Source organism: Vicia villosa, linkage group LG5, assembly GCF_029867415.1.
Source record: "Vicia villosa cultivar HV-30 ecotype Madison, WI linkage group LG5, Vvil1.0, whole genome shotgun sequence".
NCBI lineage: Eukaryota > Viridiplantae > Streptophyta > Magnoliopsida > Fabales > Fabaceae > Vicia > Vicia villosa.
Genome location: NC_081184.1, coordinates 26,094,833 through 26,115,160, shown reverse-complemented (window position 1 = coordinate 26,115,160; position 20,328 = coordinate 26,094,833). Strand labels below are relative to the sequence as shown.

The 20,328-nt window shown below is 37.0% G+C and overlaps 5 protein-coding genes across 7 annotated transcripts; 4 read left to right on the top strand and 1 right to left on the bottom strand.

The window, feature by feature from the left end:
• The first annotated feature begins 1,292 nt into the window (after positions 1-1,292).
• LOC131601480 (uncharacterized) lies at positions 1,293-6,204 on the top strand. Of its 2 annotated transcripts, none has more exons than XM_058873310.1 (3): positions 1,293-1,484; positions 4,971-5,084; positions 5,199-6,204. In XM_058873310.1, the coding sequence occupies exons 2-3, from the start codon at positions 5,082-5,084 to the stop codon at positions 5,958-5,960; spliced, it is 765 nt and encodes a 254-aa protein (XP_058729293.1). In that variant the 5' UTR covers positions 1,293-1,484; positions 4,971-5,081; the 3' UTR covers positions 5,961-6,204. The 2 variants fall into 2 exon arrangements, with proteins under 2 accessions (XP_058729293.1, XP_058729292.1); XM_058873309.1 differs by having other exon boundaries at positions 4,951-5,084.
• LOC131601479 (pentatricopeptide repeat-containing protein At2g22410, mitochondrial-like) lies at positions 1,493-4,940 on the top strand. The gene has a single exon (XM_058873308.1). It carries the CDS (start codon positions 1,709-1,711, stop codon positions 3,737-3,739), a length of 2,031 nt encoding a protein of 676 aa, XP_058729291.1. The 5' UTR covers positions 1,493-1,708; the 3' UTR covers positions 3,740-4,940.
• A 4,117-nt stretch (positions 6,205-10,321) lies between the features above and the next one.
• On the top strand, positions 10,322-13,866 carry LOC131606416 (DNA repair protein RAD51 homolog 3-like). 2 transcript variants are annotated; one of them, XM_058878646.1, is made up of 9 exons: positions 10,322-10,536; positions 10,685-10,786; positions 11,020-11,142; positions 11,287-11,320; positions 11,515-11,585; positions 11,676-11,902; positions 12,120-12,251; positions 13,272-13,338; positions 13,473-13,866. In XM_058878646.1, the coding sequence occupies exons 1-9, from the start codon at positions 10,425-10,427 to the stop codon at positions 13,652-13,654; spliced, it is 1,050 nt and encodes a 349-aa protein (XP_058734629.1). In that variant the 5' UTR covers positions 10,322-10,424; the 3' UTR covers positions 13,655-13,866. The 2 variants fall into 2 exon arrangements, with proteins under 2 accessions (XP_058734629.1, XP_058734630.1); XM_058878647.1 differs by lacking the exon at positions 10,322-10,536 and having other exon boundaries at positions 10,691-10,799.
• A 137-nt stretch (positions 13,867-14,003) lies between these two features.
• Positions 14,004-15,859, bottom strand: LOC131606415 (uncharacterized). The gene is made up of 3 exons (XM_058878645.1): positions 15,723-15,859; positions 15,373-15,634; positions 14,004-15,162 (listed from the first exon to the last, which is right to left on the bottom strand). The coding sequence occupies exons 1-3, from the start codon at positions 15,789-15,791 to the stop codon at positions 14,069-14,071; spliced, it is 1,425 nt and encodes a 474-aa protein (XP_058734628.1). The 5' UTR covers positions 15,792-15,859; the 3' UTR covers positions 14,004-14,068.
• A 315-nt stretch (positions 15,860-16,174) lies between these two features.
• Positions 16,175-17,966, top strand: LOC131604400 (uncharacterized). Its single transcript, XM_058876841.1, has 3 exons — positions 16,175-16,597; positions 16,767-17,663; positions 17,787-17,966. Exons 1-3 carry the CDS (start codon positions 16,175-16,177, stop codon positions 17,964-17,966), a joined length of 1,500 nt encoding a protein of 499 aa, XP_058732824.1.
• Positions 17,967-20,328: the final 2,362 nt, after the last annotated feature.

The window sequence follows — 20,328 nt, the reverse complement described above, 5'->3', positions numbered from 1 at the left end:
GCATGCTCGTCATACCTTGTCAAAAGGGATGCGTCTACAGGACCCCCAGGGTACCAAATAGGACCCGGCACCGACTCATCTTCGTGGCCCTGCGTAGGTGGCACATTAGATCCTGCATCAGGAGTAGAAGTAGAAATAGTGTCACGACGACATCTGTGGGGTGGTGGCATCTGTGAGGAACCCTCATGATCATCCCGAGGCCTCCGTGGTGCAGTAGTAAAGGGGGCAGTAGATGGTGAAGGCCCGACTGGGACGAGTGAAGGAGTAGGCCCGACTGAAGCGGGTGATGGAGAAGGTATGGCTAAGGCGGGTGTATCAGATGCCGTAGGTGAATCTGGTGGAACAATTGCTCCATCAGTGACCTGAGATACTACACACGACTGTTCTCGTCGGACGAATGCGTGCTGTGCGGTCCTCCCATGAATGTCTCTATCCGGGCCGTGGGTCATGATGTCTACATTATGATACAAAAAAACTCGATTTAGATACTGCGTATTTATAAATAAACATCAAAATAAAAACAGAAAATTACTCTTCCGTAGATGCATCTACAGAAGTACGTTATTTACAAAACACTGGATTTTTCCGTAGATGCATCTACGAAAGTACCTTTGTTTCAAAAACATTGGGTGGTTCCGTAGATGAATCTACGGAAAGCCCCAACGTTCATCTCTTCCGTAGATGGATCTACGGAAGCAACTGAAACTCAGAAATGCAACAATGACGTCTGAGTCAGCCCAGCCACTACAAAACCTATTTTTGGTGGCTTGATCATCCGTTTAAAACATCAAACAAACCCTACATTGTCTCTAAACACTATTGCTAAACCTATCAATTCATTTCTACTCCTAAATATCACATTCCAATTCAATTTCAAAACTACTCTAAATTAACTAAAAATTCGAAAAACTTACCGATTAAAGTTGATGTAGATGTTGCTAAACCTTGTTTGAAGTTGATGTTGACAAGAGATTTGTAGTAGAACTTGAAAGAGATTTGAAGGTGAGAGAGTATGAGAAGAGTTTGTGTTTGTGTTTGAGTTTGAAATGAAGAGAATGAGGGAGGTAAAAGGTCTGGCGTGAGCTATAACACTAAACCTTTCCGTAAATCCACATACAGAATACTTCCGTAGATGCATTTACGGAACAAAACAACGTTAAAACAAAAAAAGTATTTCCAGAGTTTCATATACGAAAATACGAGGGCAAAATAGATAATTCGGTGATGCGTAAGAGGGTCATGGGATTGAGAGATTAATTCTCTTAATTAAAAGAGATACTAGTATTAAATTTTGGGAAGAGAAAATAAGAAAAAAAAAATTGCGCAAAGGATACAAATCCCGTTTTTCCGCCACCGGAGTTGAACACACCGCAAATTCGCCGTCGGATGCTGAGTCACCCCACTCTTCACTCCACCCATCTCTTCATTTCCCCAAAAATCCAAAACCTAAAACCCATCTCTCTCTCCTTTTCCGCTTCATCACGGTAATCACTTCCTCTTCTTTCCCCATTATTCCATTCCTTCGTTTAGGGTTTTCTTACTGTTTTTCTCATACCTAAATCCAATCCTTATCATTTTCTAATCACCTGAAAGTTGAGTTTTTTGTGAATATTTGTCTCTCTATGATTCAATTCTGTTATTGTTATTATTTTTTCTATGTTTGTTGCCTAAGATTGTTGTGTAGTTTGTGAACAAGCACTCTCAAGCCATGATTATTTTGTTTGTTTACAACTTCAGATATAGATATAGGTATAGGTATAGTTCAAATTCGAATTCGATTCCAATGGCGCGGAATTTAGGTATCTTAGTTTCATGGTTCAGTACTAGTTCATTGTCTCCAATTGTTAAACCTATCAATTGGAACACTACCCATAGTTTTGTTAAGGGAAACCCTCTCCTTTCGCTTGTGGAGAGATGCAAGTCCCTTGTCCAGTTGAAACAAATTCAGGCTCAAATGGTGTTGACGGGATTGATTGATAATGGTTTTGCTGCGAGTCGTCTTGTTGCGTTTTGCGCTTTATCGGATTCGCGGGATCTTGATTATTGTACTAAGATATTGTATCGAATCAAAGAGCATAATGCGTTTTCTTGGAATGCGACGATTAGGGGTTATGTGGAGAGTGGAGATGTTGAAGGAGGTTTTATGTTGTACAAGAGGATGTTGAGAGGTGGGATGTTGAAGCCGGATAATCATACTTTCCCGTTGTTGCTTAAAGCATGCTGTTGTCAGTCTTTAAATTATGTCGGTCTTAGTATACTTGGGCATGTGTTGAAGTTTGGGTTTGAATGTGATGTATTTATTCACAATGCGTCGATCACTATGTTACTCTCGATTGGAGAGTTGAGTGCGGCGTATGATGTGTTCAATAAAAGTCGATTGAGAGATTTGGTAACCTGGAATTCTATGATTACTGGATGTGTTAAAAGGGGACTTGTAAATGAGGCTATAAAAATCTATCGAGAAATGGAGGCAAAGAGAGTGAAACCAAACGAGATTACAATGATTGGGATGATTTCTTCTTGTTCTCAGTTGCAGGATTTGAATCTTGGTAGGGAGTTTCATTGTTACATCGAAGAACATGATCTCAAGTTGACAATTCCACTCGCTAATGCACTTATGGACATGTATGTGAAGTGCGGGGAATTGTTGGCTGCCCGAGCTCTATTTGATAACATGGAACAGAAGACCCTTGTTTCATGGACTACAATGGTTTTGGGATATGCCAGATTCGGGTTTCTAGATGTTGCTCGGGAGATTTTATATAAAATTCCAGAAAAAAGTGTTGTGCCGTGGAATGCCATCATCAGTGGATGTGTCCAAGCCAAGCATAGTAAAGAGGCATTGGCTTTATTCCATGAAATGCAAATTAGTATGGTAGAACCCGATAAAGTGACCATGGTTAACTGCCTGTCTGCATGCTCACAACTAGGAGCACTTGATGTTGGGACATGGATTCACCACTATATTGAAAGACATAACCTATCTCTAGACGTTGCCTTAGGAACTGCACTAGTTGACATGTATGCCAAGTGCGGAAATATTGCAAGGGCACTCCAGGTTTTCGAAGAGATTCCTCAAAGAAATTGTTTGACCTGGACATCCATCATTTGTGGTTTAGCACTTCACGGGAGTGCTCGGGTTGCTATATCCTATTTCTCGAAAATGATTAATATTGGAATAATGCCTGATGAGATCACTTTTCTTGGTGTGTTATCAGCTTGTTGTCATGGAGGTTTAGTTGAAGAAGGCCGCAAATACTTTTCTGAAATGAGCTGTAAATTCAATGTATCCCCTAAGCTTAAACACTACTCATGCATGGTGGACCTTTTAGGAAGGGCTGGTCATTTGGAGGAAGCAGAAAAACTCCTTCAAAATATGCCAATGCCAGCCGATGCTGCTGTGTTGGGTGCTCTATTCTTTGCTTGCCGTGTTCATGGAAATGTTCAAATTGGAGAGAGGGTGGCCCTTAAGCTTCTTGAGATTGATCCTCATGACAGTGGAAACTATGTTCTGCTCGCTAGCATGTACAGTGAGGCAAAAATGTGGAAGGAGGCAAGGAGCGCAAGGATAATAATGAAGGAGAAAGGAGTAGAGAAGACTCCCGGTTGCAGCTCAGTTGAGATCAATGGCATTGTGCATGAATTTATGGTGAGGGATGCATCACATCCCCAGTCTGAGTGGATTTATGAATGTTTGGTTTCGCTGACAAAGCAACTGGAGCTTCTCGAATTTACATGATATTCCGGCTTATGGAGATAATCTCTTTTCCTAAACTTGTCAGAATGTTTGCCATGTCTCTGCTCATTTAATTTTAATTTTTTTCCCTGGACATCCTGAAGCTAGTTTTCTCATTCTATTGATCAGGCATCCTTTCAATTTTCTTTTGTCATTTTATACCTCTATTTTTTTTTCTGTACAGAAAAATGTATATTGATTATTATATTTGTGGCCATGTTTCAATGTCTTAGTTGAAAAACACAGATTGTCAATTTTTTTATTACACTGCAAGAATATGTTGAACAGGTCTGGGTTCTGCTCTTCATTTTCTTTGAAATTCCATTCTATTGAGTAGTGTCAATTTTTTTATTACACTGCAAGAATATGTTGAACAAGTCTGGTTTCTGCTCTTCATTTTCTTTAAAATTCCATTCTATTGTGTCAATTTTTTTATTACACTGCAAGAATATGTTGAACAAGTCTGGGTTCTGCTCTTCATTTTCTTTGAAATTCCTTTCTATTGAGTAGTGTCAATTTTTTTATTATACTGCAAGAATATGTTGAACAAGTCTGGGTTCTGCTCTTCATTTTGTTTTGTTAAGAATTCAACTTCCCATTAAGTTGGTTATCATAGAGCAAAAAATGAAAATGTAGAATATCCAATGTCTGTAGAGATTAAACCACACGTGTTATATGATTTTGATTTGCAGAATTATTTTGGTGTTTTCCTTGGTTTTTTTGCCACTAGTTTTTTTCCTTGCTTAATAGTTTCCTGCTTACGATTGTCAATTCTTCTACCCTACTTATGGCTTGGTTCAGACCTGCACATATGCTGTAAAGCTTTAACACGGTCAATAATTGATATAATATATACTTCAATAAGTTGGAGTTTGGAATCCTATGTTAAATGACTTTATGACTTTGTTCAATGCTATGCTAGAATAGAACATGTCAACTTACAAAGAAGATTTGATCATACATAGATAGAACTCCCTGCTCTTGTATATTTCTGATATGAATTTTGATCGCTTTTGCATTTCAAATAGTTTATTTTTTTCAATATAGAGAATACAAAGGCCAAAAGAAAAATTATTTAAACCATTTCGAAATTTCATATTGTTTATACTTGTTTCTTCTTGTTGATCAGCTATAGGATTTCAGTTTCAATACATTGATTCCTATGTATTTATTTACTTAATACTATATACTTGTCTTGTCTGTCATGTTAACAGATCTGCAATCTTGGGTTCAGGACATAGGAGCTGGGAGTAACCTGACATTCTGAATGTTGTCTGGACATTGACCAGAGCAATCCAGTATTGGAATTCATAAAAAGTAGTTACAAATAAATTAATCAACAACAATGGTAAGGCGGCAAAAGTCTTTGATTGCTGCTACGTACTCGGTCCTTTTTTTTTAACCTTTGAGTGAATTGAGCCATTTAAATTTGCTGACATCTGTTTTTTCTTTCCAATGATAGGCTTCACACAAAACTGCCCAAATTCGCCTTGTTAGTTCACATGACGAGGTTTATGAACCATGTGATGACTCTTTTGCACTGGTTGACGCTCTTCTAGCCGATCGCACTAATCTATTGGAGCATCATCCAACATTGTGCATGGAAATAGGCTGTGGAAGTGGATATGTTATTACTTCCCTGGCTCTTATTCTTGGGCAGGAAGGCAATGGTGTAAACTACATTGCAACTGATATCAACCCACATGCAGTGAAGGTGACGCACGAGACAATGGAAGCACACGGAGTTCATGCAGAACTGATAATAACCGATATTGCATCGGGACTTGAGAACCGACTAGCAGGTATGGTTGATGTAATGGTTGTGAACCCTCCTTATGTTCCTACACCTGAAGACGAAGTCGGGTCTGAAGGGATTACCTCATCTTGGGCTGGTGGTGAGAATGGAAGGAGTGTGATTGATAGAATTTTGCCTGTTGCAGACATTCTTTTATCAAAAAAAGGATGGTTGTATATGGTTACTCTCACAGCAAATAATCCTTATGAGATTTGCGCTGAAATGAGAAAGAAAGGATATGCTTCTAAGATTGTTGTTCAAAGATCAACAGAGGAAGAAAGTCTCCATATCATCAAGTTCTGGAAAGATTTAGATAATGAAATTGAAGAAACAAATGACCAATCTCCTACTGGGTTCATGGGATCTTTGCTTGCACAAATCCCTCTACTTTCATTATTGAGAGGCAACAATAATGACAATAGTTCTTGAATTTGGCCAATGTTACTGGATTGTTTTTATTTATTGATTGTCTTGGTAACTAACTGTGCTTTCCACACCTCCCAGTATCACTTGGAAATAACATGTTTGGAAGAATAATAATTGAATTTTGTAAGTGTTATTTTATTCGAGGTAAAGATACATACAGTTTAGGATTATGCTTCTGAAAGCATGGTATTTCAGAGTTAAACGTGTTTGGACAAATTAATATTAGAATGATTGGTATTTCTAAAGAGTCATTGTGTTACAGAAATATGCAGAGGAGGAAAAGTGTTTTCTAAAAGAATATGTAGTGTAGAGTGAACCAAATGATTATGCTTTTAGCAAATTCTAAACAAATAAAAAAAAGTTTAAACATATTCTGATTCAAAAACCACCATAGATATTATTAACAGTTGTCACATGTGTATGCAACTTTGATTACAAATGTGAAAGATTGGATTGGATTGAGATGTTCTTAATACTTTCTCAAATGATGATGCAAGGAGATTGGTAGATAGTGTTTAATTTTGAAAATTTCTTTACCCACCCCCTATGGGGTCACCCCCAGCGAAAACCCCACTTTACTCCTGTTTCGGAAATGCATTTCCGAAGTATTTTTTTTTTTAAAATTTTCTCAGACTTCGGAAGTGCATCTCCGAAAACACCAAATGGGGGGTGTTTTCGGAGATGCACTTCCGAAAACACTTTTTTTCAGATTTTGGGGGGTTTCGGAAATGCACTTCCGAATTATGCAGAAACTGTGTTTTTTTTTAATGTTTTTCGAAACAATCTCGTATTTTTAATTAAAGGAAAACGCCAAATAAAATAATCGACATATAAACAGAAAATACTAATATGATAAATCAAATCCAAATAATATATACAAGCCGATCCAAATAGTAATAGTGTGCGAGAGATACAATCCGAAAACAAAAAAAATAAACCCGGACCCCTACTGGATATGCCTAACCCTCTCTCCCTGGGACCTCCTCTGCCGCCTGTATGCCGCCGCACGGCCCGCATCAGTGACGATCATCTCCATCACGGCGACTGCCTCTGGACCGCCATGATGAACGACACCTCGATTCAACGCGTCCCGCCCAAGCATCTATATCCGCTGGCAGATCGGCAGGAGATCAATGGCGTGGTCATCCTCGCCCTGGTGGTTCTCCAGGATCTCCTTGTATGCTGGCCTAGGAGCGTCGGGAGCGTCGGGTCTCAGCAGAGGATGTGACACCCGATAGAACCATGTGACATACCCCTCCACACTGTGCTAGTCCTGGGTGACCCGAATGCGACGATACTCCTCCGGTACCACATGACGCTCCCAATCCTCAAATATGCCAGTGAGCTGCACTCGGGTCACTGTGTCGGGAGCAGCCTCAAAAGGTGACCTGGGTATCATCTGCACATACCCAAACTGTCGCATGCACCGCTCAGGGAGATACCACACCTTGGTGCTGGTCCCGCATGCCAACCAGCCAGAATATAAAGATATGCCGTCAAAGGGGACAACATGAGTGTAGTCGCTGAATGGCCTCCAAGTGACGTCATCGTGCATCGTGCGGTCGAGGTACCCACGGTATGATCCCACTGCATTGTCCCCCCTCTGGAGAACGTATCTGGCGGCCCTGGGCATGGCGTCATCGTACTCAAGATCAATGTGGAAGTCGTGGATGCGGGAGAAGTAAGAGATGATCCAGCTCTGAAACACAAACACGATAATGTATTAAAAATAAATACGAAACATAAATAAATACGAAACAATTAAAATGAAACGTACCGTAAGTAGTGTGCAGGATCCGGTCAACTGCCTCGTCCTCCAGTTGGAGGCCTCATTCAGCTTCGGGTATAGGTATGCCAGAGTAGCTGCCCCCCAGTTCCACTGGTGAACGGTAGTCAAGTCCATGAAGTAGCGGAGGTAAGTCACGTCGACGTACCTTGCACTCTTGTCCACAAAGATTGCAGCGCCTACCACAAACATGTACCAGCACCGGAGAGCGCAGCCACAGTGATAATGTGTAAATAGGTCGTCACCCGCATCCTCGGCTTCGGCTGCCGCCACCAGGTGATGCTCGAAATAAGTGCTCAGTGTCGTGAACCGGATATGAGGCCCAGATGTTGTGATGCACTCATAGTCAGCAACTTCGGGCTCCATACCTAAATAGAGCGCCATCCACTCACTAGCTTTGATCCTCTGGATCCGGGAGTGGTGCAACAGCGCCCCCTGATCGGCAGGTGGAGAAGACACTGCACATCATACAAGGTGATCGTCATCTCCCCAACCGGTAAGTGGAAAGAAGACGTCTCCCTATGCAACCGCTCCACAAAGGCCCCCTGCATGCCGTGGCTGATGGTGGTATACCCCGTCATGCAGAGCCCACTAAGCCCTGAAGCTCTCACCGCGTCGTTAAACCACTCAGCAGTTGGTTTAAACTAACTGAAAACCTTCTGGAAGTGGTTCACCATTTTCAAAGGCTCTCTCTCCTGTTACAAAAAAACAAATAAAAAAGTATGTTAAATAGACCGTTAAGAAAATATTGAATAAACGGCTAAATTATAAACGGTTAAATAATATAGTCAGGCAAATTATAAATAATACCTCTCCCTCCCAGATACGCCGAGCGACGTGCTCGTGGTAGGTAATCAGCACGGAAGTGTCACTGGGCCCTCCCGGGTAGCCCTCCTCCTGCTCCTCCTCCTCCCTGTGTGGAGGGTCAACATCCGGTACCTCCTCCGCCTCGTGGTATGTCACTGCCTCCTCCTCCTCCTCCTCCTCCTCCTCCGCCTCCTCCTCCTCTCGCTGGCGGGAAGAAGATACCCGAGCCAGACGACTCCTCGATCCAGATGTAGAGGTACCCTCGTCCATCTCCACGGGAACTCGCACACGTCGTCCCCGGCCCTGCCCCCGTCCCTGCGTCGACGCCAGCTGCGCCGCCCGCTCGCGTCTAGCCGACGCAGTCTTGGTCTCTCTACCTTGTCTGATGCGTGCTTGGTTGCCTGACATGTTCCTGAAAACAATTGAAATCGATTAATATGCGAGACAACAGAAAAAACTAAAAAAAATTGCATTTCTGATACACTTCGGAAGTTCATTTCCGAAATTGGGAATGAAGGTGTTTTCGAAAATGAACTTCTGAAACACCCCTGCGATGAAGTTTTCTGCAACTTGCATGGCAGACCCCAAAACCCTAAATCAAAACTACTTTTATTCATTGTAAACAACCTAAATAGCAGTACCAACCTACCTTAATGTGATTTTTGCAATTTCTAAACACCCTAATAGAGATATGAATAATGGATCTAAAAATTGAAAAAAATTGATAAACTTACCACTAATAGAGTTTGAGATGATTTAGGTTGAGATTAGAAGAAGATTTTGGCAATCTCTGATACTTCACACTTGCTTTTGCAGAAATTTTGAAGAGAGGCTGAGTTTGGAAGAAGATTAGGGTAAAATGAATGGGGGAGGGGGGCTGTTTTGCTACATCTGCAAAACGCGCAGTATTTCGGAAATGAACTTCCGAAAAAGTGTTTTCGGAAATGTATTTCCGAAATAAGACAAATTTTGAAAAAAAAAAGGCGCTTTCGGAGATGCATCTCCGAAAACACCTTTTTCTTGCATTTCGGAAATGCATTTCCGAAGTCAGGGGTATATATGGTTTTTCATCAGAGGTGACCTAGAAGGTTGGGAGGTGGACAAAGAAATTCTCTTAATTTTTTCCCAATCTTAAGCAATTGTAACAAAAAGAAAAAATAAAAAGAAAAAGAATATTGACAATTGAAACAGTAGCTTTTTTAACCGAAATTAACATCGAATTTTTTAAACATTATTTTCCTTCAAAGTATTTTTTTTTAAACGTCAATATAATATTAAGATTGTTATTCTACTCTTTTTTTCTTTCATATTTACTGTATATAATTATTAAAAATTGAAATAAAAGGTATAAAATATTTTTACACTGTCAACCAATCACCACCATGTATCCAATTAAACCCCTTTTTTATTTAAAAAATAATTTAATGACATGGCTAATTGATAGCTTTCTATTGGATGACAGTGTAAACTTATTTTACACTGTCAGTGCACTACCTTTTAACTCTTTTTGAGAAAAGGGGTGATGCACTGACAGTGTAAAATATTTTTACACTGTCAACCAATCACCACCATGTATCCAATTAAACCCCTTTTTTATTTAAAAAATAATTTAATGACATGGCTAATTGATAGCTTTCTATTGGATGACAGTGTAAACTTATTTTACACTGTCAGTGCACTACCTTTTAACTCTTTATTTTTTATTTATAATAGTGCTTCATTTATTATTATTTTTTTATAAAAAATAACCTGTGGGAATTGTGGAAGCGTTTTTGAATTTGATGTCTATATAAAGCACACGAAAAAATTTACGAGCCAAAACAGCGAAGAAGAAGAAGAAATTGCAAAGGTAAGAAACAGAAAAGAGTGGGAAAATGGAAATTGGTATGCTACCAATCTCTGCATCAAAGAGAGGAAAACTCTTAGCCGCCGGTTACACAACACTCCTCGCCATTTCTCGCACTTCCACCACTCACCTTGCTCGAGGTTCCAATTTCAACTAACTTTTCCTTTTATTTTGGGATTGTTTTGCAATATCGAAAATATGAGGGGCTAATTTGATACGAAACTGCAATTAGGTTTTTGCTCTTTTTGTAGTTCTAATTTTTTTTATCACATTACTTGATTTTTACAGATATAGAAGTTTCTGAGAATGAAGCTTCAGAGATTCTGAAATTTGCAACTAAAACTAGGGTTTTGGATGGATCAAGTGGGAGTAACACTAATATTATTGATGGTAAGTATTGATGGTAAGTATTGATTCTCTGTAGCACGTTTAATTTATTCATTTTTTCAAATTATTATCGGTGTCAGTGTCGTTTTTGGGATGTATGTGATTCATAGATGTATAGAAACTTCAACATCTTGAGCGAATCGTATTCAACTAAAATTTGTATATTCCCTCGTGTATACTGAATTATCAGTTTTTTCTGTTGTGTTTTCTCTGTTTCCTGTTTTTTTGTCGAGCAGGTGGTCAGACTGCTTGGGATATGCTCAATGAGGAGAGATTTTCTTCTCTCATTACCACTTCTTGTGTTGATCTAGATAACATACTTGGCGGAGGAATTAGTTGCAAAGAAGTTACTGAAATAGGCGAGTAACTCTTTAGTTTGAATATGCATTACTCTTAATTGTCGCTTCCAATTAAATGTACGATAGTTGTTTTTTAGCCTTAATAGTTTGGAGTTTTTCTTCCCTTTTTTGAGTTACAATATAATTATATGTTTATTTATGTAGGTGGAGTCCCGGGCATCGGTAAAACCCAAATAGGGTATGCTTTGTCGTTCCAGTTTTCTATATCATATTATCATGTTGTTCTTTTTTTTCTATCCTGCATTGTGAAATATTTACCAATCATTGATTATTTGATGCAAATGAGAAGAACAATGAATCATCTTCAAGATGCTTTGACATCTTAATTTAAATTTTGTAATTTGAAGTAATAAGTGATGTTTGCTTTTGCAGGATTCAACTTGCGGTAAATGTTCAGATTCCACTAGACTATGGTGGTCTAGGTGGGAAGGCAATATACATTGGTAAAAGCCTTAATTGTATCCTAATGGCTAATGCCTAATACTCATGCATCATTTGATAAAATTAACTTCTTGTGCTTGTTTGATACTTAGACACCGAGGGAAGCTTTATGGTTGAACGTGTTCTACAAATTGCGGAAGCATGCATAGAAGACATGTCCGAATATAGCCACCACTTTCACAAAGATAATCAAGCTTATGGAGTTAAAATGCACCCGAATAGTATCTTGGAAAATATATTCTATTTTCGTGTTTGCAGCTATACTGAACAAATTGCTTTGGTGAATTACTTGGACAAATTCGTCACGGAACATAAAGATGTAAGAATGGTTTTAATGAATTGAATTGGTATTGTAGTGAACATCTTGAACACAAAAGTTCATTTTATTTTGCCATATTCCTTGGCATCTTACTTGACTTGGATTGTAGCCAACGAAAGTACTCCTGTTTTGTTCTCTTTTCTTCTGCTTTTAGTTGAGATTGTTTTAGTGAAACTTAAGTATTCCCTAATGATATACTGTTAGTACATTATTGTAGGTAAAGATCATCATTATCGACAGTGTTACTTTCCATTTCCGCCAAGACTTTGACGACATGGCTCTCCGAACTCGATTACTCGGTGAAATGTCTTTAAAGTTGATGAAGCTTGCAAGAAACTTTTCTTTGGCGGTAAGATTCAATTCATTTTGCTTGCTAGAACGTTTATTTTTATTGAATTTATCTTTGATTGCAGCGATGCGAGGTTTCTAAAATTTGCATGGATAGCTATCTGAGTTTTTGCTTTATTTGAAGGTTTTTTCTGTCCGTGCCTTCAATTCCATGCTTTGGTTTGCGTTGAACCAGTGTTGTCAATCGCGTATAGTGGAAAATAGCATTCTGTTAAACTTCTGCTACACAATAGTGCTGTAATGCCACTATTTGACAATATTTTGTACTAAATAGCATATCGCCAAACGATAGCGGTTTATCCAAACTCCCCTATGCTATAGAGGTATAATATGTTGCCATAGTTTCTATTTATCAACACAACATTTAGCTTGAACTCACTGGAATGTTTCAAATTCTGCTGGAAATGGCAGTTAGGAATAGGATTTCCTGCTAAGCCTCTCTAATGCTAAGTTAGTGAGAAGGTCAAAACAGAGCCTTTTAATGAAAGAGAACATAAAAACTAAAAGAGTAGTAACTTGTTTATATAGAGATATGAAAGTGACATCTTGACTTGGTAGTTGTGGAATGTGATTCCATCGTCAATCTTGGCAATGCCACGCACCAAAAGAATTCTTTAAAGCATGTTTGGATTTACTTATTTGAACTTATCTATTGATATAAACACTTGTGATACTGTTTGAGATAGCTTATAGAATCTACATATGACATGTCTATAAGTTGTTTTTCGCTTATTTTAGTAAGCTCTCCAGATTAGCTTATGAAAACAACTTATCACTTATATGAAAATAATTTAGTTTATTTTCTTATAAGCACTTATATAATAAACACTTGTGTTGCAAGCGCTTAATGAAGTTGTTTATACTCTATCCAACTTCCTTTGCTTTATATAGCATGTTTGGGTTCGCGAATCAATTCCAACTTAGCTTTATAACGAATTATGCGTTTGCTTTCTCTATTATCTTCTTTCTGCCTCCTTAGGTTTCAATTGTAAACTTGAAGGTTCTGTTGAATCTCTGGCAGGTTGTTATGTTAAATCAAGTTACAATCAAGCATATTGAAGGTTCATTTCAATTGACCCTTGCACTAGGTAAGTTTTACTTAGCTTTCACATCTCACTTAGTGTATTTTTCGCTTCACTTTTGGAAAAAAAACAAAATTGATTTGAGAGGTGTAAAATTGATTTTGACATGTTTAGATGTTCTCAAATATAATGCTGAACAGGTGATAGCTGGTCGCATTCTTGCACAAACCGGATCATCTTATATTGGAATGGCGATGAAAGACATGCATATATTGACAAGTCTCCTTCTCTTAAATCAGCTTCAGCACCATATTCTGTGACTTCTAGGGGGATACGTAATTGTAATTCTACTTCCAACAGTAAAAGAATCAAGACAGTGTAAGATTTTGAGTAAGTAGATAATGGAACATGCTTCTTTTTTTGGCTTTTCTACTATACTGGCTTCTGTGTAAGCCTCAAAGCACAGTGAACTTTGTTTTGATGATTGGTTATGGAATTTGGTTCCATTAAACTGAGTAAAATGTAAATGAAAAATCAAGAATTGTTATTTTTGTAAACGCAATGTTTGTTTTTTTATGAATATTGGTAGCTAGTAGTTGCTTTGAACTATAACAAGAAATTTGTTGATTCAATTTAGAGAGCTTGTTAATAATTAATAATACATACCAAATGACATGTTAATAAACCAATCTTTTTGATAATACTGAAAAAAACACTCAAAAGGTAAACAAATTAATAATATCTAACATTAAAAAACAATAAATCAAGAAAAATCTTTAGTACAGCAATTATAAAGTTACTCAACTAGAGAGTAATCTACTTCATATTTTTGATTACAACACCAATCATATTCACTCAGCCATGATTGCAATGAGTCTCGTCTTGTCCTTGGAAACTCCATATATTTTTGATCCCATTCTTTATCCCAATTATACACACTATATTTGTTAAAATGAAAGTCAACTTCATACACAGAGTTACTCTCATATCCCCACCTATTTGGGTTGCTCAATGACTTACAACATTTTCCCTTAACATGAAATAATGCAATGTCCCCCAAGCTTTTCAATTCAACATACCTCATGGTTAACCAGTCTATCTTGTAAACTGCCCTGTCAAGCCTGCCAAATCTAACAGGATTTAATCCAACCACTAAAAGTTGCTCGTCATAGTTAACCAAGTAAAGGTTTGAAAAGGTGACTATATTGGGAGTATTCTTCAGTTTTCGAAATTTAATAATTGCCGAATTTAAACTGACTACACCTATTCTGCCCTTGTTAGTCACAGCATATATTATGTTATTCAAAACCATAATGTCATGAATCATCTCTCGCTTTCCTTTTCTGAAATAAGTAACCCAACCATTATTTCGAGACTGATAGCCATACAAACTGCCATGCTTTTTGCATAAAACCAACAACACAAATTCCTCAGAGCATTTTTCAAAAGCAAGCAAGCCATGCAACTGATCAATGGTGATATCAAATCCAAAGAATGGTGATGAATTGATTACCTTCTTTATCCTTGTAAATGGATTGATTAGGAGACATGTTGAATTAGTTTTAATAATAAAATATCCACTAGAATAACCAACATACATAGGGCGAGTGAGTTTGGAGTAACTCACCATCTTCCTCATCATCTTCTTCAAGTTATAAACCTTTTTATTGGGTAGGCTAATAAAGCAATTTGGTCGTCCCCTGCGAGGATAACCCGAAATCTCAACAAGAAATGGTTCTTGAGATGACAAGAAATTTGATTTATAAAAAGTCCTCCAATTCTTGCATACACCATAAAATTGAAAGAGCTCCTCAAAATCAAGTTTTTGCGAAATGACATCCAGCACATCCCAAGGAAGTTGACAGATCTCTCCTAACTTCTTATTTTTCCCTTTGTATCACAATAATAATAATGACAATGTTAGTATTCATTCTGAAACTCTTAAAGATATTTAATTGATTATAAGAGATAATATTTAATGATAGTAAAAGAATAAATAAATTAAAGATAATCACAAATTTCAGGGTAGGTGCCGTGGATTTACATAGTAACATAGCACAACATGGTTGAAAATATTAATTATAAATTAGTAGTACTAACCAGTGTCACGCGGAAGTGTGATTCGATGTTCCTTTGGCATGAATTTGTTGAATTCCGAAACTAAATCTACATGTCCTTTAAACAAGCTCTTGACTTTTGCTTTGAGACCACTTATTTGAAGAGGGTTCTTCTGAATTCTCTTAGCACTGAAATCTCTTAGGACTTCTATAAATCGATCATAGTTTTTCTTGTCATATTTAAATGCAAGTTTTACTGCCTTTAGAAACCCTAATGCATCATCAGTGTCACATCTTCTAGAGTTCTTCATTGAGAAAATAATTCATTCAGTTTAGTTAATTCCAATTGAAAACAAAATTAACAAAAATTAATATAAATGATTCGGTACATACCGTTGTTTTCGAACTCTGATTTTTATTTGCACAATTGAGTAGTTGCAGCAAGGGTTTAGAAAGAGACATGAAGAAAATAACAGTTGGTATAGATTAATAATTTCACGCCCAAAGGAGAAGAAGATAACAGATGTAAAATCTATGAACCACTTTGAGTGACTTTGTGGAGCCAAACCTACTTATATATATAGGTTAGTGAAGAAGTTAGGGCTTGGAATCAAAAGTTTTTATTTTTTTATATTTTGTTGAAATATATTATGCTAAATAAAAAATTGTTTTTTTATTTGAGTAAAAAAACAAACATATTGATTTAATAGCACATTTGCAAATATTTTAAAGAGGGAGTGATTGTGTTTGTGTACAAAAGCAAAACAATTAAATATTTTTCCAATTTTTTAGCTGGAAGAGTTGAAAACTGAAAACGTAGCGCGAAACCCTAAAATTTGAAACTGATGGTTCCAAAACCGAAGTTCAAACCAGGCGACACGGTGGAAGTCAGCATCGACCGTGGCGGCGGCGTCTACGGCTCATGGTTCACCGCTACCATCATAAGGTGGATCTCCTCGGACAAAATTTTGATCCAATACCGTTACCTCTACGTAGCAGAGACAGTTGTCCGTCTTCACCAGATTCGACCAGTGCCGACGCCGGATACCATCTGGGAATTGAAATCCGGCGACAAAGTGGAGGCGTTCCGTAAATTGCGGGGGTGGGAGGGCCATGTCGTCAAAGATTTAGAGAATGGAAAGTTCAGTGTACGTTTTACAGACTCAGAGAAGTTTCAATGTCCAAAATACCTTCTTAGGGTTCCTCGCCAGTGGATCAATCAGACTTGGGTTCCCCCAATCACCCTCGAATCAATCCAAAACTATAAGGTAAACATGCATCGTAATAACGTCATTGTATCCACGACACAGACACAGACACTTCTGATAACGTTCAATTCATTTATTTTTTTAAATTATTATCAGTATCTATGTATCAGTGTCAAAGTTCGTGCTTATTATGTTTATAAGCATCTGATTAAATTGTTTATCCGATCAGAAACTAAAGATGGCAATGAAAAGAGATATTATCAGTGAATTGCCCGACACCATGTTGCTCCACATAATGAGCTTTCTGGAAACACGAGACGCATGCATCTTGTCGAAACGATGGAAGGATCTTTGTAAACGTCTCACTACTCTCATATATACTCTACCGAGACTCCGACCCGAGAACCGAGTCAAAAATTTCAAGAGATTTAAGTGTTGGGTTATCTCTACTAGAGATCAATCATGTCCCCTACTTAATCTTACTATTGAAACTTGTTTTCAAGAAAATGAGAAACACCTTTATAAACTTGTAAAACATGCTCTTTCTAACAATCTTCAACACTTGAAAATTACTATGCATCCAACTTTTAAATGCAAATCTAAGTTTTCCCCTTTAATATTAGCCTCTCACTCTCTCACCTTTCTCCACCTTTCTGGTAGCGAGGGTGGAGAGAAAATAAACTGTCCGAAATCTCTTCGCTTACCTGCATTAAGAACCTTGCATCTCGAATGTGTCAGCTTTGTTGCAACTGATAATCACTATGCTGACCCCTTTTCAAACTGCACTTTGTTAGATGTTTTGGTGCTCAGGAATTGTTGTTTGAATGAGGATGCACAAGTCTTTTGCATATCGAATCATACACTTTCCAGTTTAACTGTGTTTTGCGTAGAAACTCACCAATTATGTCTTTCTACTCCAAATCTTAGTTCCTTCACTATCTTAGACCATTCTGTTTTCTATCAACGTTTGTCATCAACGTGCGATCTTTCTCTTCTTCATCAAGTTAATATCAATAGCCTTGGATGCAGAGGCAAATTAACAAACTTGTTAACATGGCTGCAAGTGCTCGCCACCAACGTAAAGATTTTGACATTCAATGATGCTGCTGTTTGTACAATACTATATGTAAGTCGTTTTAGTACTTTCACCTTTTTATTTATTTATTTATTTTGTTTAATGTAGATGATATCTCTGCAATCATGCAAAATATAAATTTAAACCTTTCGAAATTTCACTCTAATTGTGCAGGACCTCGAATATCCCACTTCAAAGAAAGCTCAGCCTCCATGCTTTGAAAGATTGGAGTCGTTGACAGTGTTTTTGAACTACAAGTATCAATTTCATGACGATGAAATATTCATGTTAGCAGATCATTTGTTTCAAAATACTACTCCCATCCCTAAAGTTTATATTAGAATTAGTAGATAACTTTCAAAACATTACTCCAATGCCTAAAGTTTATATTAGAACATTTGTTTTACAAACGATATTGATGATTTTGAGGGTTGATGCCTCAACCTTTTTTTCTTATTTGTTTTAATATTGTTTATTCAGTACATGTTGACTAGATATAATTTGGCAAGAAAAAAAATCTTTTTAAAAATTTTAATTAATAATTTTTAAGAATTTAAAAGACATGTAAGAATCTACCATATCATTTAAATAATTTTAAAATATAAAAATAATTTGATAGAATGCACAATATTTATTCTGTTGCTGGTGTAAAATTATTTTACACAAATTAATTTACACTTTAAGTGCATTTTCTATCTTCTCAATTTTTAATTAGAAAATAGATTATGGAACATAAATGTTTGTTGACGTCTTTATGCTATATAACTTTATGCAACAGTAACGAAGAAGATGGAGGTTTTATAAAAATAAAATTTGAGGAAAATTGAAAGTCTAATGGATGTGGTTTGACTTTAGTTGGTTGTGCATGTGGATTAAATGTTGGAACTTGGCCATTCAAATATGTTGTGAAATGAAATAAGTGCCAACTTATGAAATATTATTTCTAATGTCTTGAAAACTTGTTCATCGACCATCTCTTGATTATATTTAAAATGATTGAATAAATATTAGATTGAAAATTTGAAATAAGTAATTCTTAAAATGTCTTTAAAACGTTTCATTCTTATTAGAGTGAAAAACGGGCATATCCCCACTGTAACAGTCGACCTAAAAAAGTCTAGAAAAAAAAAAAGGGCGGGATGGAATATTTGAGTTCGCGAGTTTAAAACTATGGCCCGCCCCGTGCTAAATGTGAGAATGGAATTGGGTGGGCCTGCGGACAATGTACTTTATAAGCCTAAATAAAAATACAAAAAAGTCACTAGTCAGTATCTCTCTAAAAAATCTTTTTTTTTAAAAATTCTCTCACTAAAAGTTTAGTCGAAGTGCTTTTCGAGAAAGTCCTTTTGCGAGTGAGGAAATTGTAATTCTGAAAATGTAGTTTTGTAAGTTCACAAGGGAAGTTTCTAGGTTGAATATTTTATCCACTTATGGATCATTTGTTTGGGTTCGAAGCTAAACCCGTAAAAAGTTTTGGTTTGAGATTTGTGTGATCAAGTCTCTGTTTAAGTTTGAGATCAGCCAAATGTTAAAATCTCATAGGTTCTTGGTTAGCCGTGATAAAACCAAGATTATGTTCAAGCTTAGCCTGGTATTAAAAGCTTGGTAAGATTCGAGAGAAGCCCGTGATAAAATCTCTCAGCTTGTTGGTTAGCCTGTGATAAAACCAAGATTAGATTCAAGCATAGCCTGGTATTAAAAGCTAGGTAAAGGTTCGAGATAAGCTCGTGATAAAATCTTCCAAGTTCTTGGTTAGCCCGTGATAAAACTAAGATTTGACTCGTGAGCAAAACTCGGTATTAAAAACTCTTCAAGGTTCAAGATTAATCCGTAGTAAAATCTTTGTTTAGAAGCTTTAAGACTAACAACTCCAAAATTCTTGAAGAAAGAGGTTTAACCATTTCGATCCATCATTTAGAAGGAAGACTCGCCGCTTCACTCCCCAGTTTATTGTTTCGTTGAAAGTTAGTCATAAATTTTATTTTCCTTGCATAATGGGATTCATGAGCTATACCTACTAAAAGCTCTCAAGTTTAATTGGATGCTCTCAAGATCAATTTTCGGGACATAACTAAGTCGTTTTTGACTGAATTTGTATAATTCCCGTTGTTTTTATTTTATCCCTTAAATTTTTTATTTCTGTAGTTTATATTCTACAATTTTATTTTCAACTACATATTTATAACCTTTTCTAAAAATGTTTTCAAACTTTGATCTGGACCTGAAAAGTTTTTCAAATCCAAGTTTTTTAGAAACATATAATTCACCTCCTCTTGTGTGTGAAGTCACATGTCAAGCACCAAGGACAATAAAAGAGAAAAAGAAGAATCCCCAAAGAAGAGTTAGTCCTCTAAGAAGACGGTTGATGTCGTAGCTGGCAGAAAAGGAAAGGAAACATGTAGTGAAGAAGACGAGGGATGTAAGGGAAATCATCCATATATGACCTCTATAACCGGTGGGACCCCTAATTAAGGTTAAACTTGTAACACCCCATATTTTCTAATTTTAATTTAATTGGAAATTAAATTATTATTTGGAATTATTCGGTATTTTGTGGAATTATTTAGAAAGAATTATGAGATGGGCTATTGGGCCAAGTGTAGTGTTAGTAAAGAGGGGGTGCTATGTTAGTAAAGCCCTTTACTAATTAAAATGTTATTTTTCATAAATAATAAGGAAAATTGGGAGAAAGGAAAAAGGAACGTGAAAAGCAGAG